Source organism: Sceloporus undulatus, chromosome 9 (assembly GCF_019175285.1).
Source record: "Sceloporus undulatus isolate JIND9_A2432 ecotype Alabama chromosome 9, SceUnd_v1.1, whole genome shotgun sequence".
NCBI classification, from domain to species: domain Eukaryota; kingdom Metazoa; phylum Chordata; class Lepidosauria; order Squamata; family Phrynosomatidae; genus Sceloporus; species Sceloporus undulatus.
The window spans coordinates 12,826,453-12,850,092 of NC_056530.1; the positions used below are offsets into that span (position 1 = coordinate 12,826,453).

Sequence of the window (23,640 nt, forward strand, 5' to 3'; positions counted from 1 at the left end):
TAAAGCTTTAAAAAAAACCCCAAAGCACCTCTCTCCTGCTTAAGTAGAAAAGTCTTTGCTTGCAGTTGAAAGGAGAGTAGGGAAGTGGCCAGCCTTAACTTGCTGTGGAAGGGAGTTCCAGAGGTCAGGAGCAGCTACCAAGAAGGCCCTCTCTCATGGCTTCAGCAAGTGTGCATGTGATAGTCGTGGGAATGAGAGAAAGCCTTCCCTTGAATACCTTTGACAGGTTCATGTGGGGAGATATGGTCTTTGAGATAGTCCGAACATAGCAGGGATGTTCCAGTTTCCCCTTTTGTCTTGAAGCCAGAGGTGTGACTTCAACAACAGGCATATGATGTTGTCTAGGGTGCACAACTCAGATTTCTTTGATGCTTAGTCAAAAGTTAAAAAATGTAATTCTTTGTCATCTAGATTTGGTATATCAGCCACCGGGGTTTCCCCAGTCCTTTAGTGGATTTGGATTATGATTGTCTAGAATTATAGCCTCCTTTTACTGCTTCTCCTCTAACATTCTCTCTTATTTTCTTCCCAGATGCCCCTGTTTCGGCTACCCTCCCCAATGGCAGGTCTAGCAGCTGTTTAGAGAAGGACTTGGACTTGTTTGGTTCCATGCCCTCTGAGAGGAAGGTAAGGAGAGAACAAGCATGCCAGCGCACCCATGTGCAAAAACGAAGATTCATTTTGCGGTGTTTAAGTGGACACTTTCAAGCTACTGGTAAATGTATGTTCTTGATGGCCTGGCTAGCACATAATGGATTCATTTCACCTAAATATGGTTTGATCTGCATCTACGCCAGGCAACCAAGCATGGCCTGTTTTGGGAGCAACAAACCCCCATTTCAGACCATGTTTTGATTGCTGTTTGTTAACAAATTTGCCTTAATTTAATGCTATTTTTTGTATCTGAACTCAATATCGTTTTTTTGTTTCTTTCTGAATCTCAATCAGATCTTGAAAACAACCCCTTGTGTCCCATCCAAAAGAAATCACATGTATGACAGTAACAGTGTTGGTCTTTATATCGCAAACATTGATATGAAGTGTTTTTCACCATTATAAGAAAAGTGCTTTTCTTATAATAAGAATATAAGAGTTCTTTTCTCCAACTCTCATCAGCTTCTCCCCAGCCTTCAGGGATAAATATGGTATGTTCTCTTATCAGGTTGTTGGGTCGATGCCCACAGCTGGAAGTGCTGGGTCTGTTCCTGAAAACCTGAACCTTTTTCCTGAACCTGGAAACAAGGCTGAAGAGGTGGGGAAGAAGCAGCTCTCCAAGGATTCCATCCTCTCCTTGTATGGCTCCCAGACGCCACAACTACCTACGCAAGGTACTCAGGGAGATGGGAACGGGATAAGAAGACCTAACACTAATCTGCAAGAAGACTTTGCACTGATGCTTTTATATGCATCACATCAAGATGAATGCATGACAGTTACGTCTGATAATTTAGTTTGGATGTTGGAGTGGCTCGGGTTCTGATGTATCTCACTGCAGTTATCACTGATAACATTTGAGTTGATGCTGCGGTTGGTGAGAAGGGCAGTGATGCCCCCCCTTCTTTTCCCACCCAAAGAGCATGAACTTCAAACAGGGTCTGCCCTGAGTGCCCTCCCTGACCACCATTTTAAAAAAGAATGGCCTTTTAAGTAATAATCCCTTCAATTAATAGTTTATTCTCCCTTATGAGATATGTAAGACTTGCTTTCTGGCTTCTGCTTGTAGGTCCACGTCTAGATTTAATATACAGAAATGTGTATATTTTTTGTCTGCAGATTGTGTTTCTCAAAAAATCAGAATAAAACCTGGGGAAAGAGAAGCCCCCCCCCCATCTAAACAAACACAGTGGACCCACCACATTTGCTGGGGACCCCTGTGAAAGTGGGGAAAACGCAAATAAAAAACACTATTTATTTTACCTGAGAGAACAGCTCTCTAGGAATCTCTATATCCTCCAGCGCCACTCTGTGGTCAACATCTGCCAGACATTGACCATAGAATTGTGTTGGATGATTTACAAACACCTATAGAAGTGTTCTCTCTATGAATCTCCAGCCCGACCTCCGGTTGCCATTGACCTTAGAGTTATCTAGAGATTCCTAGGAAAAAACACATTAATCAAATCTGTGAATAATCAAATCCGCAAAAATCAAAGCTGCAAATGCGAAGGGCCAACTGTAAACCCCTTTGTTTATTTAATTATTTAAATTCACTTCGTTTCTGAGTTCTCCCGGCAGCACTGACACTCTTCCCACAATCCTCCACAGGAGCTGTATTCCTAGCCCCGGCCCAAATGGGGTACCCTGCAGCATATCCCAGTTTTCCAGGCATGGCACCGCCCAGTGGCGTAATGGGCGGCATGATGGCCCCACCGGTTGGAATGATGGCACAGCCAGGAGCAGCCGGCATGGTGACCCCAATGGCAATCCCCACGGGTTACGTTGGAGGTATGCAGACGGCCGTCATCGGGGTACCCAACGGCATGATGGCAGCTCAGCAGCCTGGCTATGTGGCAGGGATGGCACCTGTTCAGCCACCCATGTATGGGGTGCAACCAGCGCAGCAGCTACAATGGAACCTGGCCCAGGTAAGAAACTGTGTTAGGGGCTAGACTGGCTGATAGGGGTACATAATTGGGAAGAGGGTGGGGGCCATTTTCATTCCCCGCCCTTCATTTTCCAGGCCACACTGGTGCTCTCAATGAGAGCAGAAATGAATGGTGGAAAATCTTCCGCATTACAGTGGGACCTCTATATTCATTAAGGTTAGGGGCACAAGACCCCACTCCCCAATGAAAGTGGAAAATCCACAAATAAAAAACACTGTTTTTTTAAAACCTTAGAGAGCACCTCTAGGAATCTCTGAGTCTGCCTGTGCAAATCTATTGTCTACATCCGCCAGAAGTTTGTTAAAGAATCATGATGGAGGACCTATAAATGCCTAGAAGAGTGTTTTCTTTAGGAATCTCTAGGTCCTCCCATGCAAATCTGTGGTCAGCATCCACCAGAGTAGCACTGAAGGACCTCGAGATTCCTAGAGAGAACTTATTAATCAAATCTGCAAAAGTCAAAGTAAAATGTGGAGAGCCAACTGTATATCTGTGTACATTTATCTACTGTTAGTTGGGCTGTTGTACTGCAGTCCATCATATTAGATGGGATAGATACAGAATTGTTTGTTGTCGTTGTTGTTGTGTGCCTCCAAATCATTTTTAACGTATGGAGACCCTCAGGTGAACCTGTCATAGGGTTTTCTTGGCAAGTGGGGGTTTGCTATTGCCATCCTCTGAGGCTGAGAGATTGTGACTTGCCCAAGTCACCCAGTGGGCTTACATGGCTGAGCTGGGATTTGAACCCTGGTCTCCAGAGTCATAAGGCAACGCTCAAACCACTGCACCAAGCTGGCTGTCAGATATAGGATCTGATTATCTAAAATATACATTGAATGCCCTAGTGCTCAGAGGAATAACAAATAAATGCATTGCTAAGCTTGTTCTCTGGAAAAAGAATTCTGAAGGTATCTCTATAAACTGCAGGTCCCAGGATTCCACATGTTGTCATAATAGTTAAAGGGAAATCGTAGTGCTATAATTGGGTAATGTCAGAGGGCCCACACAATTCCCGTCCGTGTAATGGGTTGAAAACCGCAGGAATCTGCTTCACGGAAAGGAATCTTGCAAAACGCATGTAAGAGAGCGCAGGTCTTCTGATCCGTTTCTTGCCTTTTCCCTCCCCAGATGACGCAGCAGATGGCTGGGATGAACTTCTACGGCACAAATGGGATGATGGGGTACGGACAGTCAATGGGCCGAGGCGGGACCCAAGGAACCAATCAAACCCTCAGTTCCCAGGTGTGGAAATAACGCATCTGGATTTGGACCATATCTTCCCCTTTTTTTCGGCTTCGGTTTTCCCGTTGGTTTGGTTTTTTGTTTCTGTATTAAAGTTGCTTCCTGAAGCTACTGTAAATTTTTCCTTCCTGTGCCGATGGCCTCAGCCAGACTTTCCTTGTGTGTAACGGAGACCACTGGGCTACTTTCCCGGCCCACATCTAAGTCACTGATGGAGTCGAAACCTTTGCTGTCTTGGCTTGTTAAATTGTGGGCAGATTTCTTACTTTTGTGGAGAGGGCTGTAGAGGAGGGACATAATGTGGGAACTGAACTTTCTAGTTGGATTTCAACCATAACTTCAAGTCTGCTTACCTTTGGTTTTTTGGAAAGGGCAGCCATGGTAGCCGAATTGACTCTGGGTTCATATCTTTGGTGATGGTTTTGCCTTGAAGGCATCCTAATTTTTTTTTTAAAGAAGTGGACCGAAACTATTGAAAAACACATAATCTCTCCTCTGATACTAGTTTATGTTCCTCTCTTTTCCTTACTGCCCTGTCTCATATTCCGTTTCTTTAACCCATTCATCTCGATTCCCTTCTCTTTCTCATACTTCCACATTCCATTTTTCCCCTTCTGATTTTCAAGACATAATTCCATCTTTCAAGAAACTGTCTTTCCTTAAAGCTAATGAAACTCTCCTGCGAGGCCCATGACTGCAATATTTCAAATTAGTTTTGTTTCCCCCTGGAATTTGGGGGTCCCATAAGCCCAACTTATGCTTCCATCTGTCCTGTAGTGTTAATACATTATTTCCTCACTGCCCTTTATTCTTTTACCTTTCTGTAAATGGGCCAAGATCCTGTGGCAAGTTTCTCCTTGCACTTTTTTTGCACTTTTTTTTGTGTATCACACATGGACACACAAACATGCACACTCTTGCCGGTGTGAAAGTTGTAGTTGTGGAGTACCAGTCACGGGACTGGGGTCAGCCTGGTTCTCCTTTGCCCCTCAACCTCTTCGGTGGGGAAGAATATCCAACCTTGCAGTGTTTTCAAAGACTTCTGCTGTCAACGCAAGCAAAAGCTGGGCATTCTACTGTCTAATTTACCTTGTGTATATGTAAATTCCTTAATAAAAAATATTGCGGTGCAACATTACCCCATTTCTCCTGATGTTTCAACCACCGTTTTAAAATATGTATGTGCTCTTACTTCTCTGCTACCCTCCCAAGCAGCGTTTTCACTGAATTATCTGTTTGAATTGGCATTGGCAGGCTCCATTTCAATGTGTGGCATAGAGCATCCCATCTCTAGTTCTCTTTCTACTGATGCAAGATAGGCCTTCAGGAATTGTGATGGCAGCGCACTTTTAAAGAGGGATTCCCAAGCTGGGGTGCGATAAAGAGTGGCTTGTGTCCTTGAGTGATAAGTCACAAATCATCACTCAATTTTATCTAAATAAATTAGAATCTAATAGCTCAATTTAAAATTGCATTTTGTGCACCCAGTTAAAAGCTTACTTTTTAAAGTTCAGTTTGTTAACCCGCAGTATTGCATGTAGTTCAATTTATGGTTCAAAAATTAGAAGCTACACTTCTTCATCTTCAGATGTGACACTGCTTTTGTAGGGGGTTGCAAACATTAATCAAACATTTCTGAGGAGTGTGGGGCATAGAAAAGATTGGGAACCACTGCTTTAAACCATGAATTGGTGCACCACTTGGCCTCAATTTAGCATAGCATAAAGAACTGCATGCAGTCATACACCATCACAGTGGTACACAAACACTCTGCAGAATAGCAACACAGGGCAACACACATGGACATACACTTGAGTTGTGCATTGTATCCCATGGAGCTTGCTTGCTACGAAATGTGTCTAGGGTTACTGCTTTTGGCACACTGGGATGGCTATGGTACTGCTTTTGGCACACTGGGATGGCTATGGTACTGTTTGTGGCACACTGGGATGGCTATGGTACTGTGTGGCACACTGGGATGGCTACAGTCGTTGCGCAGCATCGTGGGTTGTGCAACGATACTTCTGGTGTTGTGTCGTGGATGCACAATGTGGCAGGTTACGCAACAGTGCTTCTGCTATGGCCTCCTGAATACAACTGTTGTGAACCAACTGTTGTGCCTGCTGTATTCATCCATTTTGCAACTGAGTTCTTTGCATCCTATGCGCAGTGCCTGCTCTTCATGCACAGGTTGCTTCCTCAATTTTGCCATGGTCTCCCTTGTGTGAAGGTTTCAAGTGTCATGGACACAGATGGGGTGAGTAGTCTGGGAATAAGAATCTGTGAATAGTTTTTCAATTATATACTAGTTTTTAGTGCTGGCTTGAAAGAAGAAAGGTAGTGGATGTGACTGTGATTCTATGCATATTTAAGACACCGACCAGATTCCAGGTAAGAGTTGGCCAAAGACAAAGGCACCACGCTATGGAAACAGTTTTCAAAACTGACTTTTAATGGTCTTTTACTTGCTGCCCAAATACTGTACATGCAGTTAACAAGCCAAATGGAGAAACGTTTAACTTTTTGTTGAAAACCCATCTTGTCTCCTTTGGAAAGAGGGGGAAAAAGTCATCGTCGAGGATATTTTACAAAATAGAGCGTGCACCCTCCAAGCGGTCAGTCCTGCTGCGTATAAACCCACAGAAAAAAATACAAGAGTTTTACATTTAGGAAAGAGACCACGTCACATAGAAAACGTTACAGAGCACAGGTATAAAATTGCCATTTTGTGTGAATTTGTGTGTGTTTTATTTTTGTCTTGGTCCATTAGTAACCATTCTCTCCACCGCCCGTCGTAAGTCCATCCACCTTTTCTTGTGCTCAGTGGAACTGGAGGCAGGGTGAGTAGATGGGGGTGAATTCCTAATCTTATTCCCTCATTTCTAGGGCTTTTTCTTTGTCTTCCAGTTTTATACATTTCATGCAAAGGCCATTTCACAATTATAATAGTAGGCAAGTGGAACCGATTTAAAGAAAGACTGAAAGTGCCCTTGGCTGATCTTCGGGGGGGAAAAATATTTTGACTTTCCAAAACTGATTTAGAAACTCTGTGCTGGGGCTGGAATGGTGTTCTTGGACTGTAACTCCCAGCAGTGCTGGAAAGGACTGCTGGGAGTTGCAATTCCCACCTTTGTGCTATTGTCAAAATGGCTGTTTCTGCCTTGTGTATATGTCTATTGTATGCTACTGCAACAGATGATCTGCACCATCTCAGCTCACGTTAACTTTCTCCCGTGGTTACAGCACCCATTTCTTTGCCCCATTCCTGCAACTGGTGTCTTCTTTTTCCTTTCCAGTTATGAGGATTGTCCTGGAGACAACCTGGGACCTTCAACTCAGGGAGAAAGTTGCCCCTGAATAGTATAAACTGCCATGTTCTCATTCTGTTTACTTTTGGCAACCTGAATGCGAAAGGCATTTGGGAGTCTTAGTAGACCAGAAGCTTTGTGATGCAGCGGCTAAAAAAAGCCATTATGATCCTAGGCTGCATCAGTAGAAATGTAGAGACTAGATCAAGGGAAATAATACTGTATTCCCAATTCTGCTTTTTGTTATTTTAGCCCCTGGTATTTTAAAACCTTTTCTGGCCATTTCCTTTCTGCATCATACTTCTAGAAGCATCCCTGTTTGTTGCTGAATCTGTGCTTTACTGTGTTTTACCATTGTATTAATGTTCTTTTTATTTCTCTGGTTTAATTATCATGTGATCGTTTGCAACCCGATTTATACGATGTAAATCTCTGGAAATTTCATATTAAAAGGCCGTACTAAAATCTATTTAAAAATCTTGCAATTACAAAATCACACTTTGAGAGGCCAGCAATTCTGGATGAAGAAGGAACGAACCATACGGACTAGAAAGCCTTGTGCAATGGCTCTCAAGGCTTTGGGACTCTGTCTCCCATGATCCTTGACCCTTGGCTTGGGTTTCAGGGAGCTTGAGCCCCAAATGCCCAAAGGTTTTGCGATCTACTGTTGCAAAGTGATGGCAGTGAACTTGAGTTTCTAAATCAGATTTGAAGCACTGGTCTGTCGCTTTTGTTATTTTGGTGGAATTTTGTTTTTTGGTACAAACTTTTTTTTTTTTAAATGGCATTTTTAGCTGCCTTGAGTGCTATATATATATACTGTATATATATATATATATATTAACAGAATGTCTGCATAAAAATTACCATCACCCCCATCAACAAACAAAAATAAGGCCCAGCTGGCACACCAGGTCTATTACAACTCCAAGCCAAACAGTCTTTAGAGGTAGACTTGCCTCCCGTCTCCAATGACAGATTCTGCAAAATTGGGACAACGATCAAGGGCAACGCTACCATTGGACTTTGCCTCCAGCTCTTCCCTTGAAAGACAAGATGGTGGCAGTGGCCACACTCAAGAAAAAGGTCCCTTGGAACATCCTGATACTGGGTCCTTCGACACAATCCATGTGCTACTTCGTTGTAAGTTTGCCAGACTGAAAATTGGAGAAGGCTCCAGGACCTTTAAAGGTGGGTCTGCACTGTCAAGGATACTCCAGGTTGCTCCTGGCCACAAATTCCTCCCAAATTCCCCCCTTTACCTGCTCTCTTTTGCTGCAGATTTTCGCCTCTTGCAGCGGATGGTGGGCGGCTGCCTTTCCATGCGCCCCCCCATTTGTTGCCCAGTGCTATTGCTGAGGCCAGAACAAGGCATACAGCCATGCTATTGAAGCTGGGCGCATCAATCTGATCTCAAGAGTGACTCGAACTCGCAGCAGTGTCACTGAGTGCCATGCAGGGACCATGAGTGAAGGCAGCCACTGCCGTCGCTGCAAGAAGAGCCAAAAAAAACCCACCTGCATCAAAAGGTGAGTTGTTTAAATGCATGTTAAAGGGAGGAAGCCCTGAATTGGATGCAAACATCAAGGAGACAATCTGCATCCGATTTAGTGTCTGGGCCCTGCCTCATGTTAACCGGACATAAAGAGTCAGGGGGTAATTTGGGGTAATTTGTCCATGTAGATAAACTCTAGAGCCAGTGTGGTGTAGCAATTTTAGTGTTGGACTATGACTCTGAGACCAGGGTTTGAATCCTGGCTCAGCCATGAAACCCACTGGGTGACATTGGGAAAGTCACACCTAAGTCGGGAATGTCTTGAAAGCACACAACAACACACAACAACAACAGGCAAAGCCCTAAGAGGGAATTCCTGCATGTGTCGCTCATCGTGCAACATGGTCACGAGTGGCACTTGCTGAAATTCCCCCTTCTGTGCAACCATTAAAAGGGCAAAGGCTCTCTCCATTTTTCAAAAATCGGCAACCCTAACTTTTGAAATTATTGAGGGGCGAAGGTAAGGGAAATACAAACGGAGGGGGAAATACAAGGTTTTCAATCCATTACCAACCATTAACAAGACGACGAGATAATCAGCCCTTTTCTTTTTGAAAGAAGAAGAAGAAAACCAACAAGGCCACTAACATCGAAAGGGGTCGACAGTCCCAAGGGGTCTGCCGCCAAGCGAAAGAACCTGGCGTGCCGCCTCGGGATCGGCTATTGCGCCCGGAGCCAGAGAAGAGGGGAGGTTGTCTCTGGCCTCTGGGAAAGCATTGCTTCAAAGGTCCTTGCAAAGAACATCAGACTACAATCCACCATTCCAACCAACGCTTGGAATGTCTTGCCATGAACACACATACAAACACACACCTCTTCCCTTCCCTCCCGCCCCCTCAACACACGGAAACAGACCATTGACTTCAAAAAAAGCACAACCCACAATGCTACACACATCTCAGTCAAGACACATCTGGTCTCTCCTTTGCCATCTCACATATACTGTACCCAATGGTTCTGGGGGCTTTGAAAACATTGCCAGCAATGGGCTACAAAGTCTTTTTGCAGAGCCTTCTAATCCAAGGTGACAGCAAATCATGCGAATTTGGATGGAGTTTCTCCATCAAGCACCTTAAACCATGCCTTTCTATATCAATATCTGTATCAATTTATTGATTTGCATTTTGGATCCTGCCTTTCACTGTCTGACATCGAGGCAACACAAATGAGCCTGAACTATATGGTGAGTCCCTAATAATGCAGAATTCGTGGCTTCTCTGGGTGTTGCTTCACCAGTCGAGAAGTGTATCTGTTCCCTTTCACACTACATAGTTACAACATTGCGCAATAATGAGATCAATATTGTAGGACCGTTGAGATTGTGCAAAGGGATCTTATAGGACCGTTGAGCAAAATAAGCTGTAGCTTATCATTCCAGCCTCTAGGATGAGCACAAACAGGTATGCCTGCCAGAATTTTCTAAGTTCGTTGGGATCATTTCCCTTTGCATTATCCTTTATATCCTTTGTTACATGCCCCTATGTTTTACCCTCGACTTATCCACGGGTCATCTCAAAATCCATTATTTTGGCCCCCAAACCTGCTATCAACTTTTACATGAAGTAAACTTATAGCTGAGTATATATGGTACTTCCCAAATGTTGAGATGTGAGCTGACCAGTTTGATGTCCCAGCCAGGCCTTATATCTCCACAACCTTCTTGAACCTCATTCCATATATTCTTCCTTAGATGTCGGTGAAATACATATGGTGGAATTAATGGATATGATATTGGTCCGTGATGGTTTCAGCTCATGACCAAGTGCTGTATCAACCAGTCTATTGTGAAGACCAGAAGGTCCATAGGTTCAGCCAGGCTTGCCAGAACCTGGCTTAAGAGCACTGTGCCCCATTTTGGAATCTCCAATGTCATGGTTTCCTTGCTTGGATGCAACTGTAGGTGAAACACTACATAGGCCTCTGTCCTTTGGATGGCCACCTTTTTTTTTCCTGCCGTGGAGCAATTTTTGAGATGAAAAATGTGAGATGAGATGGGTTCAGAAGTCATGTTCTTTCACTGCCGTTCCTTCCAAACACTAATGAAAATCTAGGGGCTTCACTGGTCAGAATACTCCAGGCTGCTGTGCTCTTTCTATAATAATATAAGATTAATAATAATAATTTTCATTTATATCCTGCCTCTGCCAAAGAATTGAAGCGGATCACAACCAAAATTACATAAATACAAATACATAGTCATGATGGATGGCCACCTTCCCATGGGATCCCTGTTCCTTTCTTACTTTGATCCCAAATCAGTCCTCTGCTATGCAGCGCCTTTGGGAGACAGTCCCTGCACAGCCATGACAGTATCAAAGAGAGCATTATAGGCGTTGCGTGTTGTTGTGTGCCTTCGTTTCCAACTTATGGTGACCCTAAGGCAAACTGTTCATGGGGTTTTCTTGGTAAGGTTTGTTCAGAAGAAGTTTGCCATTGCCTTCCCCTGAAGCTGAGAGTATGTGACTTGGCCGAGGTTACCCAGCGAGTTTCATGGCTAAGCCGGAAATTGAACCCTGGTCTCCAGAGTCATAGTTGCACACTCAAACCACCATACCACGCTTGCACCGCTACCACAATGAAGTAGGTAGGTTGGGAGGGCAAATTCATGAGATCAAATATAGCATGGTTTTCATGCCGAGACTGGCCAGTTTTTCCTCCAAGAACGTTTTGTTTCTTTACCTGCAAAAGAAAAGCCACATGCATGGACTCTTCTGTGTCCCAAATGGCAATGGATAAAGTGTAAGGGTACTTAAAGTGGTTCCTTTGGTAGCCTGTGTTCATTCATGCTCACATGTGCCGATGCAGAAGTCGGAGGTGGGAAAACCAATCCACATGAGTGGCGACTTGACAAACACAGAAATGCACACTTGTGGCTTGTGTGTGTGTGCTGGAGCTGGAGACTTTTAAAATATTAACCAGAGAAGAATTTTGCCTAGGGTGAAAATCTGGAAACCAGCCTATTACTTATGCTGAAGGGAAAAAAGAAAAACCATCACAAATTAAAGCGACCAAGTGCACACAGTGGGAGAAAAGCATGAATCTGGGAACCAAAGAGAAACTGGACCAAGTCCTTGCTTGCAGGACAGCAGATAAGTCTGATCTGATGGACCCAGAAATCCAGTGTCTGGACGCTGCGGACACAGAAACGAAGGTGAGCAGCTTCAAGTTGCCAAAATGGTGTGTTCCTTTCTTTTCCAGTACCATTATAATGGAGGGAAACCATCTGTTCTGGTTGCTGTTGTTTCTCTTTGAGTCCAGTGTTGTTTTTTCTTGAGAACCTTTTGTTGCTTTGTCTTGATGGAAGCCACAGGGCTACCCCATGTTAAATTGTTTTACTGACTTGATCTATACGATATATATACGCTTGTGCAATGCCGAAAAAATCTCAGTCCGAGCACCGACAAGCCTGAAAGCAGAATATCCAAGTGAAGCATCGCACAGAAACGCTCTGTCTGCTCCTGCTCTGGTCACCAGTGGTCTCTTACTTCTCTTATAGTACAGTCCATGTGAAATGTTCATAGTAATGATGGTGACGACGACAACGACAACGGCGAAACAAGGATTTCCAATAGTATCTCCCCTGAGTATTTTCATCAAATTTCTGTAGGCACCTTCATTAAAAGCTTCTTTTAATTCTCAGTTTTGCTACAGGGTCTGGCCCTCCTTTTGGAGAGCCAGATTGCTACTTATAAACATACGACGCACACACAACTCACAACCCCAAATCCTACGCACATTTACATAGATGTAAAACCCACTGGGTGTTTGATGGGTAAATGCTACGTACTACGTAGCACGTGTGTTTTCCGGTTGCGGCCAAACTGTGTTGAATTCAAAACATTTAGTAAATCAAGAGACTCACACTACCCCTTGTAAGAAAGCCAGGAGATACGCTCCCCTGTTGCCCACCCATGGGGTCTGGAAGAGGAGCGCTCAACATCTTGTGTATTTCCTAGTACGTTTCACTTCTGTTTGAACACCAGTGGCCCACCATCCTGCCTTTTGGTCTATGGAATGGGTCCAAGCACAAAGGCTGGCCATGCAATTGCACACAGGACACAGTCCAGTGAGATTGTCGCTTTTCTTGCACATCCCCGGCTGAAGCAAAGCAGCACAGAGCTGGGCTCTTGCATGGTTCCCATTCCGCCTCTGTGGGACTCGAACAAGAGCCTAGATTGCACCCAAAGACCTTAAGAGACACAGCGTCTAATGCCTTGGTTGGAGAAGGAGAAGAAATGAATTGGCTCAAAGGGCGAGAAAGCAAAATGTGAACCGTAAATGCACTCGAAACTTAACAGTCATGTCAAATGCACCGTGTTATCATTTCTACCCCTCTACAACTTTGGCAGACTCTCTCTCCCCTGCCCTTCTTGCACACAACCGCAAACACAAAAGTGCTTGCACAAACGCTTCGGAGGATTGTATTCAGAAACTCAATAGGAAGTGGCCAGTTGGCACTTCCTTTTCAGGAGGGAAGATGTCTACACAAATATTGCAGAGAGATCGGTGAATACGTGGCAGGCTACATAATGTCTGAAGTTGCTACATTTTCCCCTTTAAAAATAAGCCAGTAGTACTGCATCCTTCTATCTCTTTCTGTCTTTCTTTCTCTAGAAGGGGAAAAGAAATCAGGATAAAAGTTCAACCTTCTCCTTCAGAGATATGGAAACAAAACAATACTGAGCAAGAAAGAAACTTACTCAGTGAACATGCTACTTGCAAAGAGTCAGTTGGAGAGATGCTCTCCTGGATGTTTTATGGATGAGAAAACGAGTGACTCCTTTTCAAAGGCAATGTGTTTCAAGGTGACATTAACAGTCTTGGAATCGAGAGTCGGTCAGTAATAGTACCCTTCCTTTGCCCCACGTTCTTTGTCCTTCCCCTTTATAAATTCCTCCTCTTCCCCACCACCACCTTCTGGAGTTTTCTCCTCCTGTATCTGTGGAGTGAGGGACAAAGATGTCTAAAGTCGTTGGGAGTTGTTGGATTTTCCTCTCCTTGGAGGAGGTGGAGAAGGAGGAGGAGAAAGAGAAAGAGAAGGAAAGACGGGAGGGGAAAGACATGGAGTATTTACAAACCATGCTACCAAAAGCGGTGGTGGCGCAGGCTGTTCTTCTTTGCCGGGTCTCTCCTCCGGGTCTTCCTTAAGGACACGAGGGGCTTATGGAGCTCTCCAGCGAGGACTGGGAGAGGCGGCGCGTAAGGGGTCCAATGGTGGAGTCCGCCAGTGAAGAGGTGGGGAAGAGCTTGTACCAACCGGTCACCGCGGTGGACAGGTCCAGCTCTTCTAGAACGATCTGAGCCATCCCCAGGAAGCACTTGTGGTCCATACGTCCGTAATCGCCCCAAACAATCACCTACAAGGAAGGAACGGGCGAAAACGTCAATGGGGCAAATATCAACCAAAAGTACCATATATACTCGACTATAAGTCGACCTCGTGTATAAGTCGAGAGCAGGTTTTGGGGCCAAAAATTATGGATCTTGATATGACCCATGGATAAGTCGATGGCAAAACCTAGGGGCACGTAACAAAGGATCTAAAGCAGTGGTTCTCAACCTTCCTAATGCCGCAACCCTTTAATACAGTTCCTCATGTTGTGGTGACCCCCAGCCCTTAAATTGCGGTGTCTCAGTTTCTAAGACCATCGGAAATATGTGTTTCCCAATGGTCTTAGGTGACCCCTGTGAAAGGGCCGTTCAACCCCAAAGACTCTGTGATCCATAGGTTGAGAACCATTGATCTAAAGGATGAAGCAAAGGAAATCTATGCCAAGGAAGTTACAAAATTCCAGCAGGATCAGCTGTTTGGGTTCTCCTTAAATGCTGGAGGGATGAGAGCTATAATGTTAGTGCTTCCAGGACAAATTACCCTCTTGTCTTTCACCAAGGATGGTACCTTTTTAAAATAAGAGTTAAAATTACAATACTTAATTTGACCCGTGGATAAGTTGACTCAGTCTTTTTGGGGTCAATTTTTGGCCTAAATTTCTAGACTTATACATGAGCATATACAGTAGGTACCTGGTCGAGGGTGACTCTTCATTCCCTTGCACCCCCAAGGCCTGTTCCAAGGACAGCCAAAGAAGCCACGCTCCATGCGTTGCACCAGCAAAAGACTTTAGGGGAGCAGTTGTGTGTGAGAATCCTCTTACCTTTCAAAGAGGAGGAAAGCATTCACTCACCTGTAGCATTTTGCCCTGAGGGCCTTCGTCGAAGAGCAGGGCTTGTTGGTAGAGCGGGTCGCAGGTCTTCTTGGCCGTCTTGGTTTTCTTCTTGGCCAAACAAGCCCCGTTTTCTAGCAGGTACACCTTGACGTAAGTGGCTGCAGCAGCAGAGAGACAGGGAGGTGAATGGCTGGCAAAGGCATGTTGGCCATGAAGCAAGATAAAACAAAATCCTTCATCCACAAAAGAGTGACACAGGTTCTCCCTTATCTGACAGGTATTCCAAAACCCAAAAGTATCCGAAATGCTTCTGCATTTAGGATTTTTTTTGGGGGGATTTTGATATTATCTGTATATACATAATGAGATACCTTGGAGATGGGACCCAAGTGTAAACACTTGGTATCCGCTGGGGTTTGGTTCCGGGGACCTCCTGTGGATACCAACATTCATGGATGCTCAAGTCCCATTAAACACAAAGGCATGTCCCTTATATAAAATGGCAAAATCAGGGTTTGCATTTTGGAATTTATATAACTTTATGAATACATTTCAAACCATTGAATCCATGTATAAATGATCTGTGGGTACGGAAGGCCGACTTAACACCTTATACACACAGCCTGAAGGGAATTTTATACAATGTTTTGTAATGATTTTAATGTTTGTGTCTACTGAACCATCAGAAAGCAAAGGTGTCACCCATGAAAAACGTTTTGGGGTTTGGAATATTTCAGATTTGGGAACTCTGGATAAGGGAGACATGTCTAGGTCTCTAAATAACTGCAGGGAATGGATATTTAATTGTATTTTATTGTGGATGGGTGGGTTTGGGAGGGTTGAGATATAATGGTGATAACTGTCTTATTGAGTTTTAACGGTGTTTTATCATTGTTAGCCGCCTCGATCTGCTTGGAGAGGTGGGATACAAATAATAATAATAATAATAATAATAGCAGCAACCCTCTGAAATTTGGATAGGTGGGAGATTCTGGAAGTTGTATCAAAACTCCCAACTTTCCCAAGCTTAGACACAGATGTGGTGAAGAGATATAACGCTTGTGGTTGTAGGTTTGTGTGTTGCCCTCTAACACTGGGCTTCCATTCTTTCCTAGAGATGTTTTTGCTACTCACCAGGAATGGTCTTGGATCCTAGCTTCGGAGTGAGGCCCCGGGCCTCTATCACTTCTACCTCTAGCTGTCCGTTCCGGTCGACCATCCCAATGTGGACGTCACCTGGAGAACCAGAGACAAGTCAGCATGCAAACAATTTGACAGGTGTGGGGTTTTTTGCCGTGAAAACATGATGCCGGAAATCTGTCTTCTGTTTTAGTGCTTTGTGATTCGTGTGTTGTTCAAATCATTTTTTCAGTCCTGCTCAATAATAATAATAATAATTTATGATTTCTGTTTCACAACAGATAAAATACAAGCTCCAAAAAAAAGTTCCAGAGCAGCTTGCAAAAATGGGTAACAATTCATGATATATATCTAAAGACACAACACAAAAAGAAAAAAGGGATTGGCAGGGATGAAAGGAAAAGGAAGCAAGCAAGAAATCCCAGCACTAGATTCTTAGGAGTTTATCACACGAAGGAGATCAGGAGTTTATCCTGTCAACATCCCAGACAAATCACATAATTATGTGAAACGATTTCACACAACGTCATACAAAACCCGTCATTAAAGTGGTCACAAAGAAGCATTAACGCGCCTCTTTTTACTTTCAGGATTTGAACGGCAATGCATGTCCAACATCACTTCATTTACATGATTGCGTGTGATAATCATTTGCGCAACTACTTGCCATTTTTGCTTTATTTGCGGGATGCTTGAAATGTGCTTTAATTTCTCTTTCATGCCTATATTAGCCCCAGTGTGATAAACTCCAAAGGTTACTCATTCACAGCAATGAGTAGCAGGAAAGGAGGAGATAAAGATGGGTAATGATTTGTGTTGGATGAGGACCCAAGAAGATCCGGATTCAAATCCAGACTCAGGCATGGAAACTCACATGGTGACCTTGCGCAATCTACACTTTCCCAGCTCAGTGGAGTGTGTTTGATCTGATTTGCTTTGGATATAGAAATGTAAGTGCTATTGCTATTGCTATTGCTGCCTTCTCATACGGTCATAGCTATAGGATGCGTTCCTTTGTGCTTGTCGTTCCTGTTTTTAACCAGCAGAGGACAAAGGAGAGTCTGCCAGATGTGCGCAGAGCAAAGGAGAGAAAGCGGATGGAACAGATCCCAACAATGGGTCTTGTTCGCTAGACAAAAAGGTGCATTCCCTATCCTCTTGAAGAAATCTTCCAAGAAAACCCTATGGTTGATTCGCCTTTGGGTCGCCATAAGTCAAAATGATTTGGAGGCACACAACAACACCAACATGTAACTTGATAGTAGTTCATAACAAAAAAAGAGTGTTATTCCACAGACTATCAGGAGAGGGCATGACTATTTAGGTTTAATAAGCAAAGAGTTTTAAGTCTACTTTGTCAGATGCTTTCCACTCCACCAAATGCATCTCAGGAAGGCCTATGAAAGCTTATGCTGCCAGCTTTTTTCTTTTGTTAGTCTCAAAGGTGCTACAAGATCACTCTTAGATTTGGTGTGTCATTTTAATTTTGAAACCATATTATATAGTCCCACAGGTTCACTCACCCATGGGTGGAGTAGCCAGCGTCTGCCGTCCAACTATTTGAGCCGGTCCTAGACCATCTAAGAAGTCGCTAAACTGGCTTTCGGCTCCCAACCTAGTCGTTGGGAAAATAAACCTAAAGAAAAGGGAAACAAAGACGGCAGATGAAGCGAGGGAGAAGACAAAATGGAAGCAGGCTGGAGTCCTATTGGTGCCCTACAGTAGTGTAATGATACTGGCATAGGTGGCAAGAGCGAAAAGATTGTGGGTGCAAAGGCTGCCGAGAAAGTCAGGCCTGGAGAAGCAGCTTGGCGAAAGCCAGCAGATTATGAACGCATCTGTAGTATGCAGTTCTATCAGTTTCATCCCACTTTAGCTGCCATAGCTACATTCCATGGAATCCTGGGATTTGCCATTTCATGAAGTGCTTGCAAAGCTCTAGCACCTATGGCCCTTGGAGTCTCTTCCAACTCTAGGGATCTTATCACACTAGTCGAATTCTGTATGTAAACAGGATTTTAAAAGTCGGAAAAACCTGCAAATGCGGGATGTTTTTCAGACGACGTTTCTTCCAAAGGTGTCGTTTTTGTTGACTTTTTGCCTGCTTTAATTTCGTGTTATTACTCTTTGTTGCAAACCCAGCTGAAAAACTTCCCGCATAAGGAATAAGGTCCGAGGATTCTATGATTCTAACCCTATAGGGAACTAATGTATATCTCACAAACATCTAAGCATATCATCTGCATGCAGCCCGAGAGTATTAACCATCAGAGGTCCTTACGTGCCCTCGGAGCTGTTACTATTGGTGCTGCCATCAGTCGACTCCCGGCTGCCTTGCCGCGTGATCCTGTTCCTCATCTCCACAGCAATCCCGGTCTCCGTGCTTCGGCGGATGTTACTGCGAAGTTTCTTTGGGCCGCCATCTGTGAAGACAGAAAACCATTACACCAGAAGGTGAACAATTACTAGGAGCCAATTTTCCACCCCTGAAGGTTGCATTCTCTCCAACACAAAGAAGAAACCTTGCTCCCCCTCCTTTTCTTCTCCAAAATGGTACCCAGAAGTGATGTTGCGTCAGCGTTGGCTTTACAGAAACACCAAATAAAATGTGGTTATCCACTAAAACCTTTTGGCACAAAGGGCTTACTCCAAAATATATATACATGTGGCTTTAAACCGCTTTAACCTGTTAAACCTGCTTTTAACGTGATGACTTTAATATGTTTTAGTCTATTAAATGATTGCTTTAAGTTCTTATAATCTGCTGATACTGCTTTTAGCTTGGAGGTTAACTCAATAGTCTAAGGTGAGATAATAAATAGTTAAAGAAGCAAATGGATAAATAAAATGGGATATCCAAGCAAATATCTCTCTTCTTATGTTGAGTGTCTTTGGTGAGGTTGGCAACTGCAATGAATGTATTTTTGCTAAATTGCTCAAGTAATGCACAAAATATTGGTGACAATAAAAACAGTAGGAGATTTAGGAGGCAAATGGAAGAGAAGAGGAAGGAAGGCATAATGGTTTGAGTGTTGGACTATGACTCTGGAGACCCGAGTTCGATTCCTCGCTCAGCCATGAAACCCACTGGATAACGATGGGCAAGTCACACTCTCTCAGCTTCGGAGGGAAGGCAATGGCAAACCTCCTCTGGACAAATCTTGTCAAGAAAACCCCATGATAGGTTCACCTTAGGGTTGCCGTAAGTCAGAAAGGACTTGAAGGCACACAATATCAACATACACACTGGGCCCATGGGCTAATGGAAACCAACAAACCAACAAAGCAAGAAATCTAGAAGAGTAAATCTGCCTCTGCTCCAGTTCTCCCCACCCCTGGGGTCCAGCTCTAAATTTTAAAGAATGACATGGAAGCCAATTTCCTCTTCCATTGGCTCACCAAAGCAACTTTGAACTATGGCTGCTTGCCTCCCTGCTCTTTATAGCAGCCCCTTTCTTCTAGTAGGGATGCTGGTGCAACGTGACTGGTCTGACCACAGTACATCCTCACTGCAGAAATAATCCAGGTTGACACCAGTTTGATTGCTATGGCTCAATGCTATGGAGATCTGGGGACTGCAGTTTTGTGAGACATTTCGCCTTCACCGTCAGGGAGCTCTGGTGCCACAACAAACTAAAAGTCCCAGGATTCCATATAGCATTGAGGTATGGAAGTTCGAACATTGCCAAACTGGATTACTGTATATGCTCAGTATAAATTGAGGGCAGGTTTGAGGGCCAAAATGATGGATTTTGCTATGACCCCTGGATAAGTCGAGGGTAACATTTAGGGCCATATAGCAAAAGATCTAAAGCAATGGTCCCCAAACTAGACTTCAGCTCCCAGAATCTCAGACTATTGGCAATATGGCTGAGGCTTCTGGGAGCTGATGTCCAAAACCTCTTAAAGGGAACAGTTTGGGGACCGCTTACCTAAAGGATGAAGCAAAGCAAAACAATGCCAAAGAATTGACAAAATTCCAGCAGACATAACTCTTTGTGCTTACTCTTAAGAATGGATGAAGGAGAGAGTAGAGGGGTCAGTGCTTCACATATTATACTATTGCTTTTCTCCAGGAGATAGTTCCTTCTTTTAAATAAGAGATAAAATACAGTACTTGCATTGACCCCTGGATGAGTCGACTCAGGTTTTTTGGGGTCAGTTTTTTGACCTAAATTTCTATATGAGTATATACAGTATTTCTGCAGTGCGGCTGAAGCCTTGTTGCCATGTCCCCTTCCCAAATACCACCCAGTCTTTGAGTAAGACAAATCATCACAGACCCATAATCAAAACGAATGCATTTTCACACTGCCTGTGTGTTCGCTACAACAGGTTTCTGATCTCAGGGCCGCCAGCCTGCACAAACTCTGCCCTTTTGATAAATTATTCACAGGGATTTATGCAACCTCTTTTTTAAAAAAGAAAACATTCAGAAGTCCTTTAATGTAGTCTGTTGCTTGTTCAGGGATGAACTAATTTCATTGCCCTCTGGAACCAGCGTGATGCCAGCCTGGCATCCCAAGAGTCGCGTGTTAGGATCTGAATCTGTTTCTGAAGCCTGGAGTGTGCTTGAAAGACACGTGACATTGCACAACAATTCCCCCCAAAACCATTTTCTGGATCACTCTAGTTTAAACTAACCATCGAATGTAGGCCCCTTTTATTTAAGGGGGAAAGGCAGACTATTGTTTTTGGAAACCTGTAGGAGCTGTGATCCACCTTTTAAACAAGTTCCAGTTCATACAATTTAACACCTAACCCTTCCCTGCTTATTGTGTTACTGTGCATTTTTGTTGTCACCTTTTGCAATGGTGACAAGAGAGGTTTCCCATCCCATGTTCCTTCCATGATCTATCTCTCATAATAAAGCTCTCCAAAAGAGAGTCCATCATCCTCCGAGTTCCACTCCTGAACAACTCTTATGGAAAACTTACTCTTCCTAACGTTTAGGTGGAATCTCTTTTCTGGTCGTTTGAGTCCATTGCTCCTATTCTATGGATCCTATTCTCTGGATCAACAGAAAACAAGCTTGCTCCATCATCAATATGGCACCTCTTCAAATATTTAAACAGGGCTCTCATATCACTCCTTAACCGCTTCTTCTCCAGACTAAACAAACCCAGCAGTTGCCTAAGTCACTCCTCATATGGTTTCATGGTCTCCAGACCCTTCACCATTTTGGTGGCATCTCTTTTCCTGTAGTTTGCATCCGTTGCTCTATATCCGGTTCTCTGGAGCAGCAGAAAACAAGCTTACTCCATTCTCAATATGACATCCCTTCAAATATTTAAACAGGGCTGTCATGTCACCTCTTAACCGTCTCTTCTCCAGGCTCAACATCCCTAGCTCCCTAAGCTGCTTGATGGTTTCCAGACCCTTTTTGTTGCTCTCCTTTGGACACGCTCCAGCAGTGTCCACATCCTTCTTGCTTCCATGATCCATCTCTCACTATGTTCAGGGTGGATTGGGCCCTCGACTGCAAGTTGCTGAATTTGTTTGCTGACTGGCGCAATGAAACCTCACGCGGAGAAGCCTCCTGCCAGGCCTCTGGAGAGTCCAAAATAAAAAGAGAGCTATTTTTAAACATCGCCAGCTCCAAACGCAGCTACCAGCAGCATCCTCCGTATGCCTTGGGGCCGATCGAGGAGGAGGGCGAGCGCATCTGCACGAAATGCAGATCCTTCCTCTGGATCTTTGGTGACTGGATTGTGCATCTGGCTGTAGGCAAATGGGTTTTTCTTGCCAGGGCTGGAACCAACCGGACACCAGCAAAGTCCGACCCAATCCTGAGCCCAGCTCAGTGGTAAATCCCTACAATGTGACACTGGAATATCACTCACCTTTGCAATGAATTCCTATGCATGCATTTTAAAAAGCAGAATGGATTACGTTATCTGGCTATATTAAACACAGGGGTGGAAATTGTGCGGTGTGTGAACCATAAGGATTGCTGTAAACAGCTTTTCCCAATATAAAGTCAGCCTCCTTTATCTCATCTGACTTTTATCACAGAAGCCAGAAGTGACCCCCATATAAGCTTTGCTTCAAACGAAAGCAAGGGTTTTGGAGGGGAAAACAGGTCTTCTGCCTCCCTTCCATCCATGACTAATTGTCCCACAGGAGTTTAGCAAATATCAATAAGGACAACAACTAAGAAGTTGGTGTTTTAACTGCTTTCAAGTCAATTTTGACCCATGGTGACCCTATGAATGAGACTTCCAGGTCACCTTGTCCTCAACTGCTCTGCTCAGGGTTTGCAAACTCAGGGCCCTGGCTTCTCTAATTTAATCTATCCATCTTGAATGCAGTCTTCCTCTGTTCCTTACTGCCTTCTACCTTCCCAAGCATTATGGTCTTTTTTAGTGAGACATGTCTTCTCGTGATGTGGCCAAAATGCAACAGTTTAGTCTTCTAGGGAGAGTTCAGGTTTGCTTTGTTCTAGGACCCATTTATGGCTCTTTGTAGCAGTTCACCGTATTTACAGCACTCTCCTCCAGCAGTGCATCTCAAATGAGATGATCTCCTTCCCATCTTCAATGTCCACCTTTCACAATAGAAATGGGAATTACAGTGGCATGGACCATCCTAAACCTGGTAGTCGGCGATGCTATTGGGAAGATCATCTACTAAAGACACAGGAGCACGCCTGGTTTAAAAAGCAGCAACCCTGGGAAGAAAACCAGGCAGACCTGGTATAGATCAGAAGAATAAGCTGAACAAGAAGCGACAAGGATTGTGCAAAATGTTGAGGAACATCTTCCACGTTGCCCTCCTCCCCAGCCCTTATCAATGCTTTGGTATCTCATTCACAGGTTGCTATAGCAATACTTCCCCTATCTGGCTGACTTACATCCCCTCCCTAGTTCCTTCCTTCCTTCCTGCAAAATAAATGTGTGGGGTTCATGCTCTGTCTTCCATTTACTAATACTCATTTGTGCCAAGCCAGATCTCTTAGTCTTCTTCTCCCTTGGGGGAAACTGGCAGGAATTAAAGAGGACCAGGCCCTCCTGCGATGATGCCAAGGAGCAGAGAATCTGGAGGACAAGACGAACCAAAGCTGCGGATCTGGAGGGACTGGCGGAAAGGGAATGATAAGAACACTAAAAATAAGACAAAACAAATAAGCTAGCATGCCCAATTCACTTGGCTAGTTTCTTTCTTTCATTTTTTAAAAATTGGGCAAAAGAATCTTATTAACAGAAAAGGTTAAAAGACAAGAAAAAGAGGCAAAGAAAAAAAACGGGAAACGGACAGCAGTGGGAAACCAGATCGACATGAGAAAGTGTTCTCCTTAGATCCTTGGTTTGAGGGTGTTCACGTTATTGCAGTGGGATCAGATATGCATTTGACCATGTATTCAAGTTAGGGATGAAATAACCCTCTGATCATTTTTTTGATTGTGCCCAAGAGGAATTCAGCCAAAATCAAACATTGAAGAGAGGCAGCCAGAGCAGTCAAAGTGGAACAGCAGCACTTTCAGATTGTAGGGTGGAATAAACTCATCTAGAACATGGCCTCAGAGCCCGAAAAACCCACAAAAAAATACTGAAGAGAGTTTTTTTGTGGGGTTTTCGGGCTCTGTGGCCATGTTCTAGAAGAGTTTATTCCTGACGTTTCGC

At 44.0% G+C, this 23,640-nt stretch overlaps 2 protein-coding genes across 5 annotated transcripts in view; one reads left to right on the forward strand and one right to left on the reverse strand.

Annotated features, from left to right (window-relative positions):
* The window catches only part of SMAP2 (small ArfGAP2), a 32,892-nt gene extending 27,906 nt beyond the window's left edge, over positions 1–4,986 (forward strand). Inside the window, exons 7-10 of the mRNA XM_042439747.1 lie at positions 533–627; positions 1,163–1,328; positions 2,266–2,585; positions 3,735–4,986. Coding sequence (XP_042295681.1) covers positions 533–627; positions 1,163–1,328; positions 2,266–2,585; positions 3,735–3,860 — 707 coding nt within the window. The 3' untranslated portion in view covers positions 3,861–4,986. The remainder of the gene's footprint in view (positions 1–532; positions 628–1,162; positions 1,329–2,265; positions 2,586–3,734) is intronic.
* Positions 4,987–10,238: 5,252 nt separating this feature from the next.
* The window catches only part of RIMS3 (regulating synaptic membrane exocytosis 3), a 47,607-nt gene continuing 34,205 nt past the window's right edge, over positions 10,239–23,640 (reverse strand). For all 4 annotated transcript variants that reach the window (XM_042439548.1, XM_042439547.1, XM_042439549.1 and 1 more), the window contains 5 exons: positions 18,300–18,441; positions 17,542–17,654; positions 16,013–16,114; positions 14,897–15,036; positions 10,239–14,068 (listed from right to left, as the gene is read on the reverse strand). In XM_042439548.1, coding sequence (XP_042295482.1) covers positions 13,856–14,068; positions 14,897–15,036; positions 16,013–16,114; positions 17,542–17,654; positions 18,300–18,441 — 710 coding nt within the window. In that variant the 3' untranslated portion in view covers positions 10,239–13,855. The remainder of the gene's footprint in view (positions 14,069–14,896; positions 15,037–16,012; positions 16,115–17,541; positions 17,655–18,299; positions 18,442–23,640) is intronic.